Below are 20,490 nucleotides of genomic sequence, written 5' to 3' on the forward strand. Positions count from 1 at the left end.
TACTAAATCCAATGCTAGAAAGAGTATTTTTAAAAATTACTTGAAGGCATACCTCCAGACCCTGGATAGCCATGGAGCTTGCTCTACTAGCATGCTTAGTATGCTTTGCACATGCATCCACTGTATTAGTATCAACCAGTTAGATACCCCATTAAATTTTGCTCCAGTTAGCACTCCTCCTAGGGTCTGCCCTTGAATGTATACTTCATAAATTTGGGCTCTGATTACATGACTCCAACATGATGTATATACAATTTCTACACAACAGTTTCTGAAAAAAAAAGTTAAGTGCACAGCTGATAATATGCATAAGCACAGTAAATCTGTATGGACACTCGATAAACAAGCTATATAATACTGAGTACTTATAGTTGATTTATTATGATCCTTGTTCACCAAGCTTTGCATGTATGTCTACCATATTGAACTCTAGTTCTCTACAACCATTGTAATCATAATTTATGAATTGGTGTCATACTGCACATGTATACAATTTCATAAATAAATACACTGTCATACAAACACTACCAAATAATTACACTACTAATCACATCAATTGTCAGTTGTCTTTGGCTTTGGAGCCACAACTCTTAATCCATTAGCATAGCAATAAGAAATATATTTGTTGCGACGCTTTATCATTCGGTGTAAAAAGAAATGAAAATGTGTCTTTGGCATGGCACAAAGTATCTTCTTAAAGCGGCTCAACCATGCAAATGTTTGCTCACATGCCATCGTATTCAAATCTGGTTTAGCTTTACGTAGGTTTTCTGAGCTATACTTCTGTTTACAGGAAGCATCACGATGATTTTTCATATGGAAATCATCAATAACTTTGTTCACATCTAACCAAATATATTTCAAGTCAATCATTTGGTAGTGGTAGTGGTAAGCGAGAAACTCGCAAATTATTGAGGTGACACATATTATCATAAGATATGGTCAGTGTTTTCCAAGCATCTCGACCTTTAGTTCCAAACTGGCACACTAGCCACATCACCACTAACATGAAAACTTGAGCTGGACCCTCCGACCTAGAAACAAAATAACAGTAACTATGTAATATGTGACCAGATTTGTAAAAAGAACACCTTTTCCACACATTGACATGTCAGTAAACAACTGCTACTTCTCTGCACTGGCGGTATGAAAATAAAGTAGGTTTAATCATGGAAAATAGAAAACAAATTTCAGCATTGATACAAAAGTTACAAAGTTTTACTAAAGTTCACAAAATGGGTCAAATTGTATGTGGGAAAGTAGTACCTTTTTGCAAATACGGTCACATTTTATACAATAACAGCATTTTGACAGCTACCATGTGTGTACAAAGTATCAAGGGATGATAACCCCCATGTTACGCCTCTGGTGCTGTAGTAATGTTTTAATAGGATTTCCCGCAAAAGTGATATGCACCACTAAAATGTTTTGTCTAAATACCTCTTGGAATTAAAATAAGCAAGAAAGGTCACCAACTTAGTATATCTAAATCATATGCAGCTCTACAACAAGAAAAGATGACAACCCGGATTTTCCTCTGCCTGTTTGATCAATGATCCTAAGTTAGAGGCTCATAGATGCAACAAACGGCCACCATTTCAGGCCACAATGAGTGGCATGTACCCATTCTAGTTACAAAGAGTGTCTGTCTTCTGTGTTTTGCCTTTCTTCTTGCATAGATACCTGCCCTACCAGCAGGACCATCTAGCACATTCTAAAATAATGTCCTTCTACTAAATAATTATGTACAGTAGCACAGAATTATAGTGAATCACAACATTCCAGTTATTGAAGTTCTGTGATGTGCATGCTTACTGTATGTGTTTGAATTTTTTTTAATCTTACCTGTACAATGGTTGCCATCTTTCTATATGGCCTCCAGCACCAACACAAAACCATGTTCCTCTTGTCCACTTCTGTAGTGTGCCAGGTTTTTCTCCTGTGTCCTTGTTACATGTAGTTTTTGTTGCTGTCACTTCTTCAGTCTGGTCCACTGCTTTGGCAAATTCAGCATAGCTTTTAATACCAGAATCAGTTCCTGGATATTAAATTAATTTTATAATACATTTAAGGCTACACATGGTATATCATAGTGCATTCACAGGTGTATTCACAGGTGTATTCACAGGTGTATTCACAGGTGTATTCACACACTATACCCTTTATCATGTATAGGGAATTGAGGCACACACTAACATTAATGATATCTTATAAATATTTATCCTAAAAGTGATTGGCAGAGCAGCAAGGTAAACCACAAATTCCTACATTGTATTTTTACCTTTATTTGAAAAATGTTTTAACAAGCAAGAAAGTGAAGTCTGTAAATTGGAATTTAGGGTTTATTTAGCCACTTCAATAATTGCTTCTTTTTTGTTGCCTTTCAGGGTCAGATGTGTAGCTACTTGTATGGGCATCTAAGGCAGCTGCCTCACCAAATTTTGGGTGGTTCAGTGAATTGACAAACTAAATAATCTGTCATTTTATATTTATTCAAAATTTTCATAAACTTTTAATGAGCTATGCTATCTAGTTTACCCGAGATAATGCTGAGGGAAGACCTCAGAAGTAATTCCAGATAGGCTCAGAGGTTTTAAGTTGTCATACAAGACACTTGTAATGTTGTGCCACACACTCTTTTTGAGGTTCTGCACATTATAATATAATAATAATAATAATAAGATCAATATACCCTAATAGAGCAGTCTGTCTCATCAATTTAAAAAATTCTGGCTACATCCTTATTTTAGTTTTTCATTCCTTTTTAATGATTGTTCTAATAGAATGACTGCTAAAGTCGTGTTATGGCAACTGCTTCACTAGGGTGTATCATTCTTATGTAATAATCTGGATTAAACTCTCTATTGAAGCATGATTAATATTTGACAACTTTCGTCATAAATTTTAAATTCACTGAAGCCAAGCAATTTATATAGCTAGAGTTGTACCTCCTGCATATGTATAATTTTAATCTAGGTATCTCAATAATTATCTACACTATTATCATGTGTACCTGGTTGACGGAAACTGGTTAATTTGTTGTATGGCTAACCCATACAGGAAGACGGAGAAAGCCAGGAACAAAAATAGTATCAGACCTAAAATTTACTTTGCTTTCAACTAAGAGTAAATTACTGGGACTCGATGTAAATATGGAAATTATGTCACGTGTCATTTAGCTTCTAGTCTTTCAACTGCTATACTTACCTAGATTCCAAAATCAACTTATGTAGTTTTGTATAATTTTAATATTTCAAATTCAAGAATGCCTCAAGTGAAAACTTGTTGATGGTTGTGATAAGTGATAGATGGTTGTATTCAGTTTTTTATTTGAAATGGTTTTGTTATTAAGGATTTGACTATATTTGTTTTGACTGCTATTAATGCTTTAAAAATCCTACCATCTTTTAATGTTGGTGCAAAAGCAACTATATGGGGTTGCAGATCCCATGCTGAAAATTTTTAAAAATCCATGGGAAAAGTTGTGGCATAGAGATTTTTAATAATTTTAGTATCAATTTGAATTCTAAAACTTCTACAGCTTCTAGGGGTGCAACATAGGTGCAACTCCCAGACTCGTTTGAAATTTATTTATTTACAGCTATATATATATATATAACAATGTTCATGCTGTCCCACCTGTATGTCTGGTCTAGAATTGCCAGTGTTTGACATCATGAGTTGTATAAACAATGCTAATTTACACAGTACATTTAAGTCAACAGAACAGAATGATTATGTTATTGACATGCATAGGATAGACCTGTCCAGCCCACAACAAATATGCTTGCAGCACCTTTGCATATGGTGGGATGCCTGTTTCACACATTACAGCTCAGTCTAAAGCATTCCAGAACATCATTTACATGTAGTACTTTGTCAATAGCAAGTTGTCTTGTTTATCGGCGAGTTACATTACTTAATGCTTTGTCACCTACCCACCAACCCTACTACTTCAGTCAAAAGAAAAAACCCAACCTTTCAGTGATTGACAACTGACATGGGATCCCAGTTTGGAGGGGCACAGTGTTTATTGCTTAAATTAACAGTAATTCTCAAGGAGATGACGATCTCTCAAGAGGAGCAATTTTAATAAAGATATTGCTGCAGCAACATCATCCCACCTCCTTTGCCTAAGAGATTTCACATGCCCCAGTGAAGTCCTGGGCTTGTCCAATTTATCACCAAGTTAGCTTAATTACATAACCCATAACCATGCAATAGTTTTACTGGCCTGCCTAGGATGCATGTGAGATTGTGATGCTTGCGTGGATGATGTCATTTGGGTCAGGGGCTAAAATAGCTACTTTTTACAACTAGCCCAACTCGAAACCAGAGGGAGAGAGAGGCGCTATATTACACAGAGGCATAACCAGAAGGTGTGTGTGTTTTACAACTACAACAAAAAGTACTGGTAGCAGGGGTCTGGGGGCCCAGCTGTTGAAAGACTTTGAGCATTTTTATAGTACAAAAGTCAACTTGTTTCGACTTTTTATTTTATTGAGGATGTGCCAAACACATGCACCCTAGTGCATGATCATTATATGTGAGTCTATTAATTTCATTCTAATACTGCAGACTACAGTATGTAGTATGTGTAAACTCACCCCTATATGATAGATGCAGGTCAGGTTTGCTACACGGTTTATATAAACTGTTAATACAATAAACTTGAATGATTTGGTTGAAAATAGTTATTTTGAGATTGGGTATTTTTAAAGTGAAATGTTATTTACAGTAAACTTTAATGATCTGTGCTAATTTTGCCTCATATGTACATTTTACAACTAGCCTATTCATCATTTACAACTAGCCAAAGGTCAGTTATAACTAGCTTTTTGGCCACAAATAGACCCCTTTTTTGCGGTACTCACATGTGGCTAGTATATGAAGGTGATGAACTATATGTAAATAAGGAAAGGAGTAGTAAGTCTAGTGAAAAGTAATAATGTTCAAGCATGTATGCAAGAAACTACCAATGTATCATGAAGAGTTTAATAACAAAAACTAAAGACAACATTACAATGACATACCCTGACATATTGCAGCTGATTGAACTGATACACCAACATTCCCTGAAAAACATTGAACATGTTTTTTGAAGTTGAGATATTCTTTTAACGTCACCGGAACACCTTTCTTCTTCATCACCTCAGAGTGCTCAGAGCAAAAGGCATTTCCAGGTAGAGGTCCATTGGAGCATGTTTTAACATAATTTAGATTGTTGGAAAATGCATCTTCGCTTTTATCAACATCAAACATGCACACAGGGTAGTGCAATTTCCAATTTCCATCAATGGCCCACAATTCTCCACATCCTACAGTTGAAAAATATGTGCTATATACATTAAACCAAATACATACTGATATAGTTCTGACCTCGTTTTTTGCATTCATCAGAGCAATTTTCATGTTTATAAACTGAATTGGCCCTTTTTATGTCTACTTCTTCCATGTAATTTTCTTGGGCTTGGGGTCCACTGAAAATATAACTACGGTGATTCTCTTCAGACAATTCTTTTTCGATTTGATGTGTCCACCAAGCACTTGCTACACTCTTGCGGTGCAGAAGCTGACTAGTCTGTTGCTCTTGGGAGTCATCTGAACATATGTTAAAAGGTTACAAATTGAAGAATGACTGAAAGTAAGTGCAATATAACAATAAGATGGAAGTTATAGAGTCCTATGAAAATCGTAGGATATATTCATTAATGTAAGTACATATGTGATGTAGTGGTGACAAAACCTAGAGGGTCTATTGCCTAGTGTGTGGTTGGAACTATATAATCTATATACATATACTGTATGCCACGCATATTTCACTATATCTTCTTACATACGTATGCTAGAGTATCCACCATACATATCTAAATTTGATACGTTTACAACCATTTCACACAGTTTTTTTAATCGATGCTCACTGCATGTATCAGGAAAGCTCAATTTTATAGTGGCAAGAGTGGGTGGAAGGGTGGTATGACATTTTACAAAGCATAAAAATTAAAGCACCATTTTGGGAATCGGTATGGATAAGCCAAGTTATGAGCCAATTAGTACTCAAAACCAGCAACTCAATATTTAACACCGTGAAACTGTACAGCCACACAGCCATCTCTTAGTTGACATATAAGTCCCAGGCAAAGGGAGACCTCACACATTGAACTTATTACTTTATATATATTATTATTAAAATGTGACCAGGCCTGCAAAACACAGGACGTGTGGCCACATAAAATTTGTCCACTTTTTATAACTTTGCTGACTCATAATTTCTTCTGTCATTTGGCTATGGCTAAGCAATGTTCATCACTTATTGTGAATTTAACTGGTCATGTAATGCAAGTTACAGAATGAAAATATTCTCTTCCAGCACTGAGATATGTTTTGTTCTGTGATGAGATTAGTGCATGCCAACATGCCCAATTTTTGCAGGTCCGGTCAGATATTTTATTTCATGTATTCATTTTGTAAAGCATGACGGTAAATTCTACACATACATTAAGCTCCAACTGTTTTGGAGATATATAGACCAGTATAATTGTCCTTACAATTTTATTTCACAGGGTTCCATTATAATATTTTATTAACAGAGGATGTCCAAAATTTCTAGGGAATGCTTTCAGACCTTTAGAATGCCTGTTCCTACCGGATCATTGTCAATGTCGCAGAGCTCACACTACTGTCTCCAAGACTGAGCCAGTTGACCAAGCTGCTCACATCTGTCAACAACACAGCAGCACCAATCAACCGATTTTTGTCCACATTGCTACCCCAACTGCTATACTATTCCGGACAACTGCTGCAGCTTAACTGACCATGCAACTGGCCCCAGCCAACCAGGCTGCAGTTGGCCACGGTTTACAGCCAACTCACATCACCAACTGGTTACTTGACTGACTCAACCTACTGTATGATTATAGTTTTCAACTGTAGTTGTGAAGTAAGAACCAATCTCCTAGGCTTAACTTTGTCATTGTCACAGCAGCTTCTTCGCATCTGCATCGTTCACTACTCACTCAGTGGTGGGGAGTACTGTGGCAACCAGCTACCAGGTATTAGCATTTGCTTACATCAAGAAGCCATTGAAGCCTATATCTTCACATTATAGACCCAAATTTCTAGTAATGGTTCTGGTTTTCACAATGAGTTCCAGTGAAAATCTATATACCCCAGGAACTTGAGAGTTTGAAGCGAGGACCTGTTAAGTACACCAGTCTGCATTGATTGGGTTTTGCTGAAACATACACTGTATTTGCTATGTGAGGTAGCTCAAATCAGGCAAAATGTTTCATGCTGATCAAAATGGTACAAAATGGACCACCACTGTAAGTCACCTTATACTTACTGTAGTTAAACAACACAGATGCATACTGGTGCTGTTAATTTTCACTGAACAACTGATTAAATGATTGGAGATCATTGAAACTCTAATAATCGATAATACTAATTGATAATTGGCTTCCAAAAGTTTTACTGAAATGCACACCTATATTTGAAATTTTGAGTAGCTGTAAGAGCATGCTGAACAAGCTTATCACGATAAACTTAGCAAATCAGGTCTCAGCTATTTCATGTTTTTATCAATAAAGAATAGTTTAGCATACTCTGGCACAGATTTACTGTTTAAGAATTGCACCTTGATAGTAAGTATTTAATTGTACCGATTAACTGATTACGAACAATTATTTATGACCAATTAATTGGAGATACATTCCGTAGCTGCACAGTGCCAATGTACAAACAAATCATGTTACTATACTGTGTTAACATACCTACTGCATTTGCTCTCAAGTTTACACTGTTGTATTTCTTCAGAAAATACTTTAAATTAATATAATTGTAGTTATTGGTTTCCCTCATCCACTCATTGTATACTTCTGCAGATCCTTCAAAGCTTGTCCAGCAATGATGCCTGCATAATAATACAGTGTGCATTAAATTGTGCTAGCAATAATGAACTGCAGAAGCTACAATACTTCACATACAATTCAAATTTTCCAATCACATTTTTATACTGTACATATACAAAAGATTAAACTTTGGTTGGTTTTAAAGTATAGTCATGAAATAGCTACATACTGTGAAATAATGTGACACATATTAAAGTTCATTTTGTGGAATACTAGTAAATTCATTGGTAAGTTTAAGGCTCTGTTTGCTTAAATATACCGCACATAATCATACTTGTTTAAAATATACAAACGCACATTTGCACATTTGAGCTAGAGAACACAGCACACAAGCTAAGACAATTCACATATGATTTTTGAATAACACTGTATTGCCATGGTCAGCAAATTTACATGCAGGATTAACATAGCATGTGGACCCATAAACTAGCTACATAACCAGTGAAAGGTAGAATTTGTAATGTACAGCTTGATAACTTACCCAGCTGAAGCCCATTTTTCACACAGAGCTCTTTCGATATAGCAAACATTAGATGCTTTTACCAGGTCATTTTCATTGTCATAAAATCTGTATGAAACATGCACAATCAAGTATCTAGCATCATGATAGCTCACACTCTAACCTGTATCCGCCAAAAGTATCTCCACCAAATGAGTCGTACCTGTAGTTGATACCACATGACTTACATCTTAAAATAATCTTCTGGGCTGGGACAGGGCCACTAATCATATAACAGATGACAGTAATTGGATTGTGGTTGATATACAGTGTTGATGAGCATTGCAGACATTCAGTACACTTAGGGCCAAGAAACTTGTTAACTGGTTTACCAAGTTTCATTGTTGCCTATAAAAGATTCATATCTGACATTTATTTAAAAGCACAAACTGATACTTACCTCCCACAGGATTCTTTCTGATGGCTTTCCACAAAGTTCTTTGGTGACAGATGGCAATGCATCAGCTTCTGCTAACAACTGGTTGATAGTAGAGACTTCATAACTAGTTGAAAAAATTGAATTCATTATGGTGCAAATGAGAGCAGCTCTGTGATGCTTGTAGGTTGTCGGCATATGTTGTGAAAGCTGAATGAGCAAAGTTGCTTGATCAAATTGTCCATTTTCCATTGAACCCAGTAGAAGCTTTTCTGAGAAATGGAAATAAAAATGTAATGATGTCTCCTGGCCTTACTGGTATTTATATAACTTATAATTAATCAGATCTGTGATATCAACTGGCCAGGCAGAGGAGACTAGACACACATCAAAACCCTTACATAATGACAAAGTGATCATGAGTAGCAATTTCCTATACGGACAGTAGTGATGGTTTACACAGTTCTTATTGTTTTTCTTTTAGCTTATAGCTTTACACTGAACTTTTTCAATAAAGGATAAAATTAGCAACAAACAATTTAATTATATTTAAGCCTAAATGATGAAAATTAAAGGCTTTATGATTATTGCTAGTAAGCAGTTGGCTTTTGCAGTAATATCTGAGCTAAACCATCAGCATGCATTAGCATGCAGGTATTCCATGAGCTAAAACTGTATAATTACCTTGCTAGTTACAGACCCATGCTATAATGTACATAGATTAACACTATTCTATCATGTAGGATGCATATCTTCACTGTTTAATTGCAGTGCATAGTAATGAGTTAAACACAAAACCTAATGGTGTATGTTGTGATTTATATACCAGTGTATGAACAAGAACATAAGCTAATCTATCCCAGAACAGCACATGGGACAAACACAAAGTAGATCAATATGTCTTTTTGTCCAACTCAGCATTGCCTGTGCTGATAAATTGTGGATATAAATGCTGGTTGATATGGGTGGGATTGATATATCGTTTGAGGTTAACACACTGGTACGTAAACACACTAAAGTTATTGTGGTTTGTTTTTTTCAGGAATGTAGCTCACCAATATGTTTTGAGGGCTCCATGCCAGGGCTGAAAACTGTAGGCCAAAACGTTGGTAGGTAAAACTGTAGTATAAAGGTGCTATCAAGAGAATGAGGAACTTCTTGATATGGGCATGGGTCATATAAGTAAAAGGTATTCTCTCTACAGTTAAGTGGTGAACATTATGAAATATTCATGGGTGAACATTATGAAATATTCATGAGTGTCCAGATCAAGCACCAAACTATTGACAAGAACTTAGCTCTATTTTTCCATAAATCTTTTCCTAAACCATGTTCTATGCACTTACCAGGGCTTATTGAATTATAGCCTATAGCCTACGTCTGCTAAAGTAAACTAGCTAGCTAGCTAGCTACTGTTTAATCCATTGAATAGAATAGGCAAAGTTGTAACTTAGTGCTAGAATGGACAAAAACGGTGTAACAAAACATATTGAAAAGAAAAGGTGCAACTAAAAGGCTAGCCAAAACAACAAAAAAAAAACATTTATTACCTGGGATTTGACAGACATATAATTTTACTTGTCAGATCTGTGTACTACCATCATGCTAATATGTGAAATGTGGTTAACTTCACTGTAAAAATTGTTTATGAATTCGAACGCATGAGTAGGTTGAACGAAATATAATTGTGGCTTATAGGATGAATTTATGCTGCACACTGTTGGGTGTGAATGACGAACAACAGCAGTTAGAAGCTTCATTTAAACATCAAGTTGTTCCTGTGCTAGGCTGTTGCACTTGAGGAGTCAAGCTATTTACAAACTGCGTGGTTGAATGCAGAGAAAATCCTGAATCCCAGGCTATGTGGCTCCGGCAAGTAGCGGGATGTCAAGCATGATCACCACCTGGAAGTCTGCATGTGCTCATCACAGTTTTCAGTACATGTTTCTGACTCCCTGCTTTACAGGCTGAGTGAAGCCTCGGCAGGCAGCTTGATTACTGTGACTTGTTTCTTGTCCCGACCACGTCACCCTTTATCTGGATTACATCACCTTAAATTTTGATAACCTTTTAAGATTATAAAGAACTGTTGATAGGTGTTGAACAAGGTGAAGGTGGTGTTGATACACTCCACAGTGATTTTGAGTACCAAATAAAAATGACTCAAGCTCTAGCATGGCTGGATTGGCTGGGAGTGCCTCAGATACTGTCTTTGGGCAGCATTGTCAAACTTCAAAAGGTATCCAAAATCTAATTGCTTTAGACAACAGTTTAAGGGTGCTCTGTACAGTCCACTTATATGGCTTCTCATGAAATTTAATTTGTTCTATAACTTTCCGTACTTTTTTACTGGATATAAGCTAACACTAGTACACAGTTTAGTCCAAACCCAACTGCTAAATTTGCTTTAGAACATGAGTTACAGTTTTTCCCTTTATACTAGAACTAGTCCTACAGTTTATGCACAAGAGCCTTGATACTTTTACGATACACTATGCTAAACAGCACAAACCATTGTGCGTTTTTATTTTTGTCTTTTAGCTTCTCATTCATCACATATTTATCTTTCGGGTTGACACTCCCAGAAATCCTTTTCTTTACTTCCATGTTATTCATCATCTGGACTTGCTATTTAAAAATGGCAAACGTTCTTCTTTGGCAACATTACTAAAGTAGCTTGTGTGAAAAGTTCATGTCCATTGGATTAGAAATGATGGAGTAGTTCTAATTTAAGTGAGAGGGTGTAGAATAGCAAGATGCGTGCTCTTGTTGCTATGGGATACCTCATTCTCGGCAAGGTCGAGTACTGCCAGCATAGTTAACCATGCATCAATTTCAACGATACCTGTGGGTAAGTTTAGCTAACTTTGTGTACGGTAACAATCGGTATTCTGAGTACGTATATATAAATAGTGGCAGACGACATCAACAGTACAAAGAAGTTTGAAGAATTGACGGTAGAACTATTCAATGATTTTTCAACAACTACTATGCAAGGGGGGGAAACAAAGCACAAAGCAGGGATTATAGTCACTGCGAATACTGCATTTGCTGAAACACAAAGGTTAGCTCTAGTTTCACAATGTGTATAAAAACATGTATATATGCACGACCAGTAAAGAGATACCACCATGTATGTATGCATGCCCATGATCTACCACCAGAGTATATTATATGTATGGCATACCCATATTTTTTTTTGTAGAAAAGCTCAAAGGATTGTCCATGTTCCTTTTTTCGAACCTTTGTCAATCCATGACGAAGCGAGGCAAATTGAAATTGAAGACAGCTACGTATACAATGACTACCGGAAAGCAGCTTCCAGTGCAATAGGCTATATTATAAGTATAAGAGATCGCCTATTGTCATCAAGGAACAGGAGATACATCGGTGAATTGTTGCTCCCTTTTATTTCAGTGCATTTAAGCAATGTCCACCATCGGACAAAGAAAGGCTATGCCCTTGTCCTTTTAGCAACGAAACTGGTAAGCGTGTTCTAACAGGTATTACAAACATTCAGCTTTGCAATTTTAGCTTTGCGATGAAATAGAAGGTGTTATAACATTTGAAGAAATTCTAGACTTTTTTGTAAAGAAATGGGCCCCCATTGTCAATGAACTACACAGTGCAACATCAGCAAATGATGTTGAAGAAGTGCTATGGGAGGTGCTTGAAGTTATTAGGGAACTTCCAACAAATGAAGTGAGAAAACTGCAGATATGTATTATATTATCATTACGTGTATGTATTTATAGGTAATACAGATGGTTCTTTCAAATACCTTCAAGAGGAAGACTAAAACATTATGTGTATCAATATATTGTCCAGTACTTAGAGAGCACCTAAATACCGAAGCAAAGAAACGACTTGAGGAAATCAAAGATGCTGTCAAACAAATGGGTGGGGAAAGCAACGGTGGATGTCGGTTTCTGAAATCTGGATGCAAGGACACCCGTTGTACCAGCAACAACACTTCCACTTGCAAAGGCGTGTTGCAAATACCCCGAACAAACATATCTGAACGATTACTAAGGCTGTTAGACTCAGGTACGTGATAAATTTTTCATGAATTGGTAATACATGTAGTATGTGTAATGTAACAATATACAGTATGCTACCCACACAAAGAACATCCTGGGGTTGAAGAAGAAACTGATACACCACAAATCACTGGTAGTATGTCGACCCGGCAAGTCACCATAGCTGAGTTGCTAGGTGATCCTAGGTCTGACACAGAAGGTAAGGTTGATGCACACTCACGTCATACTATACAATGTATGAATAGTAGTAATGAACCCTGTAACTCTATAACAGTAACATGACACACCTGTACTTATGTAGAACTAACAATTTAACACATAGTTTTAATTCTGATTGTTGCTAGATCCAGAACAATTTTTGGATAATATGGATTGGGATGATCTAGGTAATGTTAGTGCAAGTATTATAAGTCTTGCATATAATTCTTTTGTAGAGAATGATGGTGACTCACTTGGTAAGCTCAATTAACCATATGCTTTATGGCTAGATAATATATACTTGGACAACCTGGAGTGACATTAAGTTGTGCATAACAATCTAAGAATCTGTATGGAAGTGTTAAACTCTTTGGTTGTCTATCAGTAGGGAATATAACTATTTCAATTTAAACAGCTGTCTAATTGCTGCTCATGTTTTATTCAGTGTCAACAACTCTGCTAGCTGCCCCAGTAACTTTGGTGCCACCAATAGTTCCATCCATTAGTGGTAAGATGACTTTATTTTTGCATACACAGCTTTCTAACTGTTACCGCTCGTGTTTTACTCAGGGTCGACAACTCTGTCAGCTGCCTCAGTAACTTTGGTGCCATCGTTAGTTCCATCTGCTAGTGGTAATATGACTCTGTATTTGCAAATGCACAACTTTCTAACTGCTAATGCTTGTGTTTTATTCAGTGTCAACAATTCTGCCAGCTGTCCCTGTAACTTTGGTGCCACCTACTAGTGGTAAGATGACTTCATATTTGTATACTTTCTATTTGCTGCTCGTGTTTTGCTCAGGGTCAACAACTCTATCAGCTGCCCCAGTAACTTTGGTGCCACCATTAGTTCCATCTACTAGTGGTAAGATGACTTTGTATTTACATACACAGCTTTCTAACTGCTACTGCTTGTGTTTTATTCAGTGTCAACAATTCTGCCAGCTGCCCCAGTAACTTTGGTGCCATCAATATTTCCATCCACTAGTGGTAAGATGACTTCATATTTGTATACTTTCTATCTGCTGGTCATGTTTTACTCAGTGTCAACAATTCTGCCAGCTGCCCCAGTAACTTTGGTGCCACCATTAGTTCCATCTACTAGTGGTAAGATGACTTTTTATTTGCATACACAGCTTTCTAACTGCTACTGATCATGTTTTATTCAGTGTCAACAACTCTGCCAGCTGTCCCAGTAACTTTAGTGCCACCAACAGTTCTATCTAGCAGTGATAAGATGATTTAATATTTGTCTATACAGCTTCCTAACTTCTGCTGCTAGTGTTATACTCAGTGTCGACAACTATGTCAACTGTCCTGGTGCCACCAATAGTTCCATCTACTAGTGGTAAGATGACTTTGTATTTGCATACACAGCTTTCTAACTGCTACTGCTCATATTTTATGCAGTGTCAACAATTCTGCCAGCTGTCCCAGTAACTTTGGTGCCAACAATAGTTCCATCCACTAGTGGTAAGATGATTTCATACATGTATTTGTATACTTTCTATCTGCTGCTCGTGTTTTACTCAGGGTCAACAACTCTGTCAGCTGCCCCAGTAACTTCGGCGCCACCATTAGTTTCATCTACTAGTGGTAAGATGACTTTGTATTTGCATACACAGTTTTCTAACTGCTGTTGTCCATGTTTTATCCAGTGACAACTCTGTCAGATGTCCCAGTAACTTTGATGCCACCAATATCTCCATCTACAAGTGGTACTATGATTTAATATTTGTATGTAAAGTTTTCTAACTGCTATTGCTCGTGTTTTATTTAGTGTCAACAACTCTGCCAGCTGTCTCAGTAACTTTGGTGCCATCAACAGTTCTATCTAGCAGTGGTAAGATGATTTAGTATTTGTCTACACAGCTTCCTAACTTCTGCTGCTGTATTTTACTCAGTGTCAACAACTATGCCTACTGTCTTGGTTCCGCCAATAGTTTCATCTACTAGTGGTAAGATGATTTTATATTTGCATACACAGCTTTCTAACTGCTACTGCTTGTGCTTTATTCAGGGTCGACAATTCTGCCATGTGTCCCAGTAACTCTGACACCACCAATATCTCCATCTACTAGTGGTAAGATGATTTAATATTTATATGAACAACTCTCTAACTGTTACTGCTTGTGTTTTATTCAGGGTCGACAATTCTGCCAGTAACTTTGGTGCAACCTACAGTTCTATCTACTAGTGGTAAGATGATTTAATATTTGTCTACACAGCTTTCTATCTGTTACTGCTTTTATTTTATTCAGGGTCGACAACTCTGCCAGCTGTCCCAGTAACTTTAGTGCCACCAACAGTTCTATCTACTAGTGGTAAGACAATTGGATATAGCTTTCTAACTGCTACTGCTTGTGTTTTATTCAGGGTCGACAATTCTGCCAGCTGTCCCAGTAACTTTGATGCCACCAATACTTCCATCTACTAGTGGTAAGATGATTTAATATTTGTGACCCAGTCTGCAAAAAGGGCTCCTACAGCCTTTCCAAATATCCAAGTTTAACAAATCATTACTTGTGCTCGACTTAACCTTTCACCTTGTAATTACATTCACAACTAGTGCTATGTTAGGAGTGTACACTGACCAAATTGTAGACTCGTATCTTATTCGCCAGCCAAGTTATGGGTTATGGTGTTTACATAGTTGAAAAGGCTATAAGAGTCCTTTTCACAGCCTGGGTCATGTTTGTATACACAGCTTTCTAACTGCTGCTGCTCATATTTTACTCAGTGTCGACAACTCTGCCCCATGTCCAAGTAACTTTGATGCCACCAACAGTTCCATCTACTAGTGGTAAGATGATTCAATATTGCTTTCTAGCTGTTACTGCTTGTGTTTTACTCAGTGTCGACAACTCTGCCAAATGTCCCAGTAACATTGATGCCTCCATCTACAAGTGGTAAGATGATCTTATACTTTTGTAGACAGTCTCCTGTTTATATTTTATACAGTGTCAACAACTGTACTGGCTGCATCAGTTTCAGTAGCACCCACAATTCAATCAGCCAGTGGTAAGCTTATAGTTTATAAGTATATAGCATGGTATCGTGGTGCACAGCTGTATCATTAATATAATCAACACAAAAATACTGACCTGTCTTATCTTACAGTTTGGTAGTCCTCTATATTAGGGACTGGAAATATACAGGGTATTTATGTGGTCTATTAAAAATATTAACAACAAAAAATAAACCAATCTTGATTTTCTTTGCTGTACTACTGGGTAGGTGTCATAGCCGAAATAAAGGCTATCAAAATGCTTCTCAATCTTTCCAATATGTTTTGAATATTAAAGATTACATTGTATCTCACTACCTTTCTGATGCATTGATAAACTGGCTAAATTATATCTCTTAAAATATTTACAGAAACTTTCCAAACTTTGTTAAAGATAGATCTATGCATTTTAGGATTGTCTTTCCTTTTGTCCTTCAATGCCCATCAGTCAGGCACATAATTGTCACAGTACATACCTTCTGATTTTCAGCAATTATACTTTCATTGATTTTGTGGTATTTATGTGGGTGGTCTGTGTAAATAGACCTGCCTATAGCATTGATACAATCATATGCTAAATTCCAAAAAAGCAATGTGCAGCAAATAACATTGACCATGTAATAATAATGTTATTGTATAGTCTATGCAAAACTCAAGTATTATTTATCCGTCCAACAAATCAAATTGAAAATGTTACATTAGTAAATACCAGGGAATAATGCGTACTGTTTAGTAAAAAATAGGACATATTAATTATTTCCTTTGTACATTAGCAAAAATTATGGGTGGATTAAGGGGGGGGGGGGGGCTAAGCCCTTTCCTAATTTCTGTCACCCTAATAGAACAGTCAGGCACAAATGCTTCTGAAATACCCAATCTCCTGACACTATATTTTCAACTGGGGGTTTACTACCGACATAAATTTTGGACAACCCAACTTTGACAACATCGATATCCTCCTTTGAGCACCACACAGTGCAATGAAACATGACACTCAAGATATATTTGTGCTATATCTTTTGTTGAATGCAATGTATCTTAATATAGAGTGTGTTAACCACCTGGGCAGACCAGGGCAGTCACTGTTATGTCAGCTGTGGTCTTGGGTTTACATTACAGGTAGCCATAAATAGCATGTGTTGAAGTTACGCAGTAGATCAAGCTTAGAAAGTGTGGTTTCAATAAAGTTCTATTGTTCTCCACTACGTCAGAGAGAGCTTGCTCATAATGATTTTCTAAGCTGTTCAGACTCCCTCCTAACTCATCACAGCTTCCTTTAAAACAAATATGATATATGATTAACAGATTAAGGTGATGATGCAATAAACCACTGAATAGCAATGAATATTAATAACTTCCCTATATGGTTTAGAGGTTAAAAGTGTTTGTGGATGGCTTAAATCACTAGTGTCACACCCTTCATGCTTATAAACTCTTGATATTATGTCCCCGTATACATACAAAATTTTGAGATTGCTTGAATTTTTATTCCTAGAAAATAACAAAAAAAACAGGATTTAGACTATGCTGTACAATAGAAAAATCACCCATAGTATCAGCAAGAACACATTCGGGGCGATTATGTGTGCTCCTGGTATCACCAATTCTCAAAAATAAAACCACGAAAATGCTGAATTACCAATCTGTGAAAATGACACACTCTATATATACATACGGTATACCTGCACTATTAGCACTGCTTGAAGTATCTTAGTTTACTACAGTGGTATATCCCCAGTATATGGAACAGTTAATTGTTTGTTATTTTAGTAGTTTTTCAGTAAACCCGCATTCACTGATGTTTTACTGAGAGTTTAAAACTTAGTAAAATAATTATGTTCCATATACTTAAGTTTACTGACACTTTACTATCAGTATAACTACAGTAAGGCAACTTAACAAATTAGTAAACTAAGAACCTTCAAGCAGTGTAGTTACACAGCAACATTCAGGTTGCATCCCCTAGCCTGTATGTAGGGTCTATGATCAACACTTCTATCAGGTCACTGTTCAGCTCACCCCCCTCCCATTATATTTCACAAAATACCTGTTTACCTACCTATCCAACATCTGGAAGAGTAAACATGTGGCAAGACATGTGTGGCTTTAGTTTGTATTGTTTACCATTGTCAAGCCACAATATACTTCAAACTTTGTGCCTAAGGCCCCTAATAGCTGCCAGGTATAGGATAAAAGCCAGTTAAATCCCAGCGGCGGATCTAAATGGGTTTCGGTAGTTTCGACCGAAACCCCCTTTCAAAAGCCTACTTAGGTGGCACCACCCATTGCATTAAGTACAGATCGATATACTTAAATAGTGCAGTCAGCTAACTACTATAATAGAGCAATCAGAACAGCAACTTAGCCACAAATTCAGTTACCTAGCTAGCTTGTTTACTCACAATTTAAGTAACTCAAAACTGTTCTAAATTTCAATCTCAGAAATCTCAGAAACTCTAAAGTTTTCTTGAGCCATGTCCTTCAATACTTCATTATTTTTAAACAATTATTTTACGTTCAGAAATCCCCTTTAAAAAATCCTAGATCCGCCACTGAATCCCACCAGCACTCATAGGATATTTTCTTAGTTATAACACCTCAGCCTCATTGCACTCGGCTTTGGTTAATAATGATATTCTACTTGTGGTTATAGGTTTAACTATAACTGAAGAATCTGTTAAAGAATCTACACATATCTTCTAGATTAACAACATGTGACTATTAAAAATCCTTTGGTCATTCATATTAAAAGCTTGAATTATGTCTTTTTTCACTCTTGTTTTTAGAGTCATGTTTCAATTCTTGAACACTGCTACAATACTGCAGTTTCTATTCTCTTTACTGAAAAAAATATGGCAATGATAGCTCATGCATAAATTAAAATTCATTTTTGTTATACTACAATAAAATCACTGCCTTGGACAAATCACAAAAACTTCACACACATTCAAAGCATGACTATCTCTCATTAGACAATGGTATGCAGTGTTTCCTTTGATGTGTGTTAGTGTATTATTCACAAAGACATTTGGTAGCAGGTCTCTTATTGGTAAGAGACGTGGCCTTGTTTACAACCACAGTGAGACCCATAATAATACAATTAGCTGTTGTGGACACTTTATATTTTGCACATTTGCACACACCAAGCGATTGTGAACACAATTGTAAAGAAGAGATCACACTAAGGTACGCTTGCTTTCTGTTGGCTGAATCAATCATCATGGTAGCAGGCTAATAACTAAGCCATATAATTCAGTGTTTATAGCATACACAGCCATATGGTAGACATTCATCAATCTGTAATACTAGCTAGCTTGTCTGGCATTCCCATTCACTACCATTCTCCCCACATCCCAGACACTTCAAGCCTAAATCAGTACAAACTTTATCAAGTAAAACTTTCCAATATCACTTTATGGTTTTGCCTTACAATGTTGCGAATACCCTAGCACTAGAACCGTGACTAAAACACTTTGGTAATCACAATATGAACACTCTGTACTAGCTCACTGTCTGCTTGCCATTGTCCACTTATACACTCGTAGTGGTCTCTTCACGAATTTAAAAAAATCCACTGGTGACATAAATAATTATCTCAGCTATGCCTTGGTAATTATTGACATCATCTCAGGTTTTTAAATTGTCTAAAACACCTACTACGAGTGTCTAACTATTACTTGGACGCTGTGTCTAATCTCCACTTTGAATATAATTATGATTAATCTATGTTTATGGTTTAACTGTACTCTATGTTATGTGCTACATGAAATTCACTGATTTTGTGTGCTAATGTGAAACTGGATCGTCTAATATTCTAATGTAGGCTCTTCAAAAAGGAAAAAGAAGAGAGGCAAAGTTGAGCCATCAAAGGATATTTGTCCTCCGGATTATTGCAAACGTAAAGGAAAGAAGCTTGCAATGATGTGCTGCAATGGTTGCGACCAGTGGTTTCACTGTGTCTGCCTGTCTACAACAATACGAGAAGCACAAAAGCTTCCATCATGGTACTGCCCTATGTGCAAACAATAATAGTTATAACAGTTAATAGTTATTTGTTTGTATTTTGCTAATCAAGTATGGTCTGCATTAAACATAGAATAACTGTACCGGATAGTTTGTTCTTACCTGGCCTGGGGAGAATAGCACTTAGCGGTCAACAATATTCATACTGTTTTAAACTCACTTTCCAGATCTCAAAGGGTTTCAAATACTTAACAAAATAAGGGTATGTAAATGGAAAGCCTTACAAATTATTAAACAGTATTGATAAAACATCTGTATATCAGGATTTGTATTTATAAAACAGTTGATATCTATCTGCATAGTGCATGATAAGCCAATTGAAATGTAGGTTTTAACCATGTTGATATCATTTACCAGACATTCTTAAAGTAGTTTAGGTATCCCCATGCAATACATGCAAGTAGCATAGTCCATGTTGTATTGTAAATATACAATGG

At 36.5% G+C, this 20,490-nt stretch overlaps 2 protein-coding genes across 4 annotated transcripts; one reads left to right on the forward strand and one right to left on the reverse strand.

Moving 5' to 3' along the window:
* Positions 1-446: 446 nt before the first annotated feature.
* On the reverse strand, positions 447-8,665 carry LOC136265823 (uncharacterized). The gene is made up of 7 exons (XM_066060756.1): positions 8,534-8,665; positions 8,392-8,478; positions 7,773-7,912; positions 5,380-5,601; positions 5,034-5,318; positions 1,846-2,038; positions 447-1,034 (listed from the first exon to the last, which is right to left on the reverse strand). Exons 1-7 carry the CDS (start codon positions 8,638-8,640, stop codon positions 866-868), a joined length of 1,203 nt encoding a protein of 400 aa, XP_065916828.1. The 5' UTR covers positions 8,641-8,665; the 3' UTR covers positions 447-865.
* On the forward strand, positions 6,626-20,123 carry LOC136265815 (uncharacterized). 3 transcript variants are annotated; one of them, XM_066060740.1, is made up of 32 exons: positions 6,626-6,940; positions 6,986-7,325; positions 9,828-9,894; positions 11,327-11,636; positions 11,699-11,849; positions 11,991-12,270; positions 12,320-12,487; positions 12,541-12,832; positions 12,896-13,024; positions 13,170-13,211; positions 13,260-13,280; positions 13,469-13,531; positions 13,594-13,656; positions 13,721-13,771; positions 13,826-13,888; positions 13,951-14,013; positions 14,068-14,130; positions 14,193-14,254; positions 14,305-14,371; positions 14,434-14,496; positions 14,557-14,619; positions 14,682-14,741; positions 14,804-14,866; positions 14,928-14,981; positions 15,044-15,106; positions 15,169-15,222; positions 15,285-15,347; positions 15,400-15,462; positions 15,764-15,826; positions 15,879-15,932; positions 15,985-16,044; positions 19,854-20,123. In XM_066060740.1, exons 5-32 carry the CDS (start codon positions 11,776-11,778, stop codon positions 20,057-20,059), a joined length of 2,430 nt encoding a protein of 809 aa, XP_065916812.1. In that variant the 5' UTR covers positions 6,626-6,940; positions 6,986-7,325; positions 9,828-9,894; positions 11,327-11,636; positions 11,699-11,775; the 3' UTR covers positions 20,060-20,123. The 3 variants fall into 3 exon arrangements, with proteins under 3 accessions (XP_065916812.1, XP_065916811.1, XP_065916813.1); XM_066060739.1 differs by lacking the exons at positions 6,626-6,940; positions 6,986-7,325 and having other exon boundaries at positions 9,271-9,894; XM_066060741.1 differs by lacking the exons at positions 6,626-6,940; positions 6,986-7,325; positions 9,828-9,894 and having other exon boundaries at positions 10,306-11,636.
* The last annotated feature ends 367 nt before the right edge of the window (positions 20,124-20,490 follow it).

This window comes from Dysidea avara, chromosome 9 (genome assembly GCF_963678975.1).
Source record: "Dysidea avara chromosome 9, odDysAvar1.4, whole genome shotgun sequence".
Lineage (NCBI taxonomy): Eukaryota > Metazoa > Porifera > Demospongiae > Dictyoceratida > Dysideidae > Dysidea > Dysidea avara.

What these genes read in the sequence shown, in the direction of transcription:
- LOC136265823 (XM_066060756.1), bottom strand. Translation starts at nt 8,640, where the DNA reads ATGATTAGTGGCCCTGTCCCAGCCCAGAAGATTATTTTAAGATGTAAG. An exon ending in TGATGAATGCAAAAAACGAG is followed by an intron (nt 5,319 to 5,379) that starts GTCAGAACTATA and finishes TTTCAACTGTAG; the next exon opens with GATGTGGAGAATTGTGGGCC. An exon ending in AGATGGCAACCATTGTACAG is followed by an intron (nt 1,035 to 1,845) that starts GTAAGATTAAAA and finishes TTTTGTTTCTAG; the next exon opens with GTCGGAGGGTCCAGCTCAAG.
- LOC136265815 (XM_066060740.1), top strand. Translation starts at nt 11,776, where the DNA reads ATGCAAGGGGGGGAAACAAAGCACAAAGCAGGGATTATAGTCACTGCG. An exon ending in GGGAACTTCCAACAAATGAA is followed by an intron (nt 12,488 to 12,540) that starts GTGAGAAAACTG and finishes ATGTATTTATAG; the next exon opens with GTAATACAGATGGTTCTTTC. An exon ending in CACAATTCAATCAGCCAGTG is followed by an intron (nt 16,045 to 19,853) that starts GTAAGCTTATAG and finishes ATTCTAATGTAG; the next exon opens with GCTCTTCAAAAAGGAAAAAG.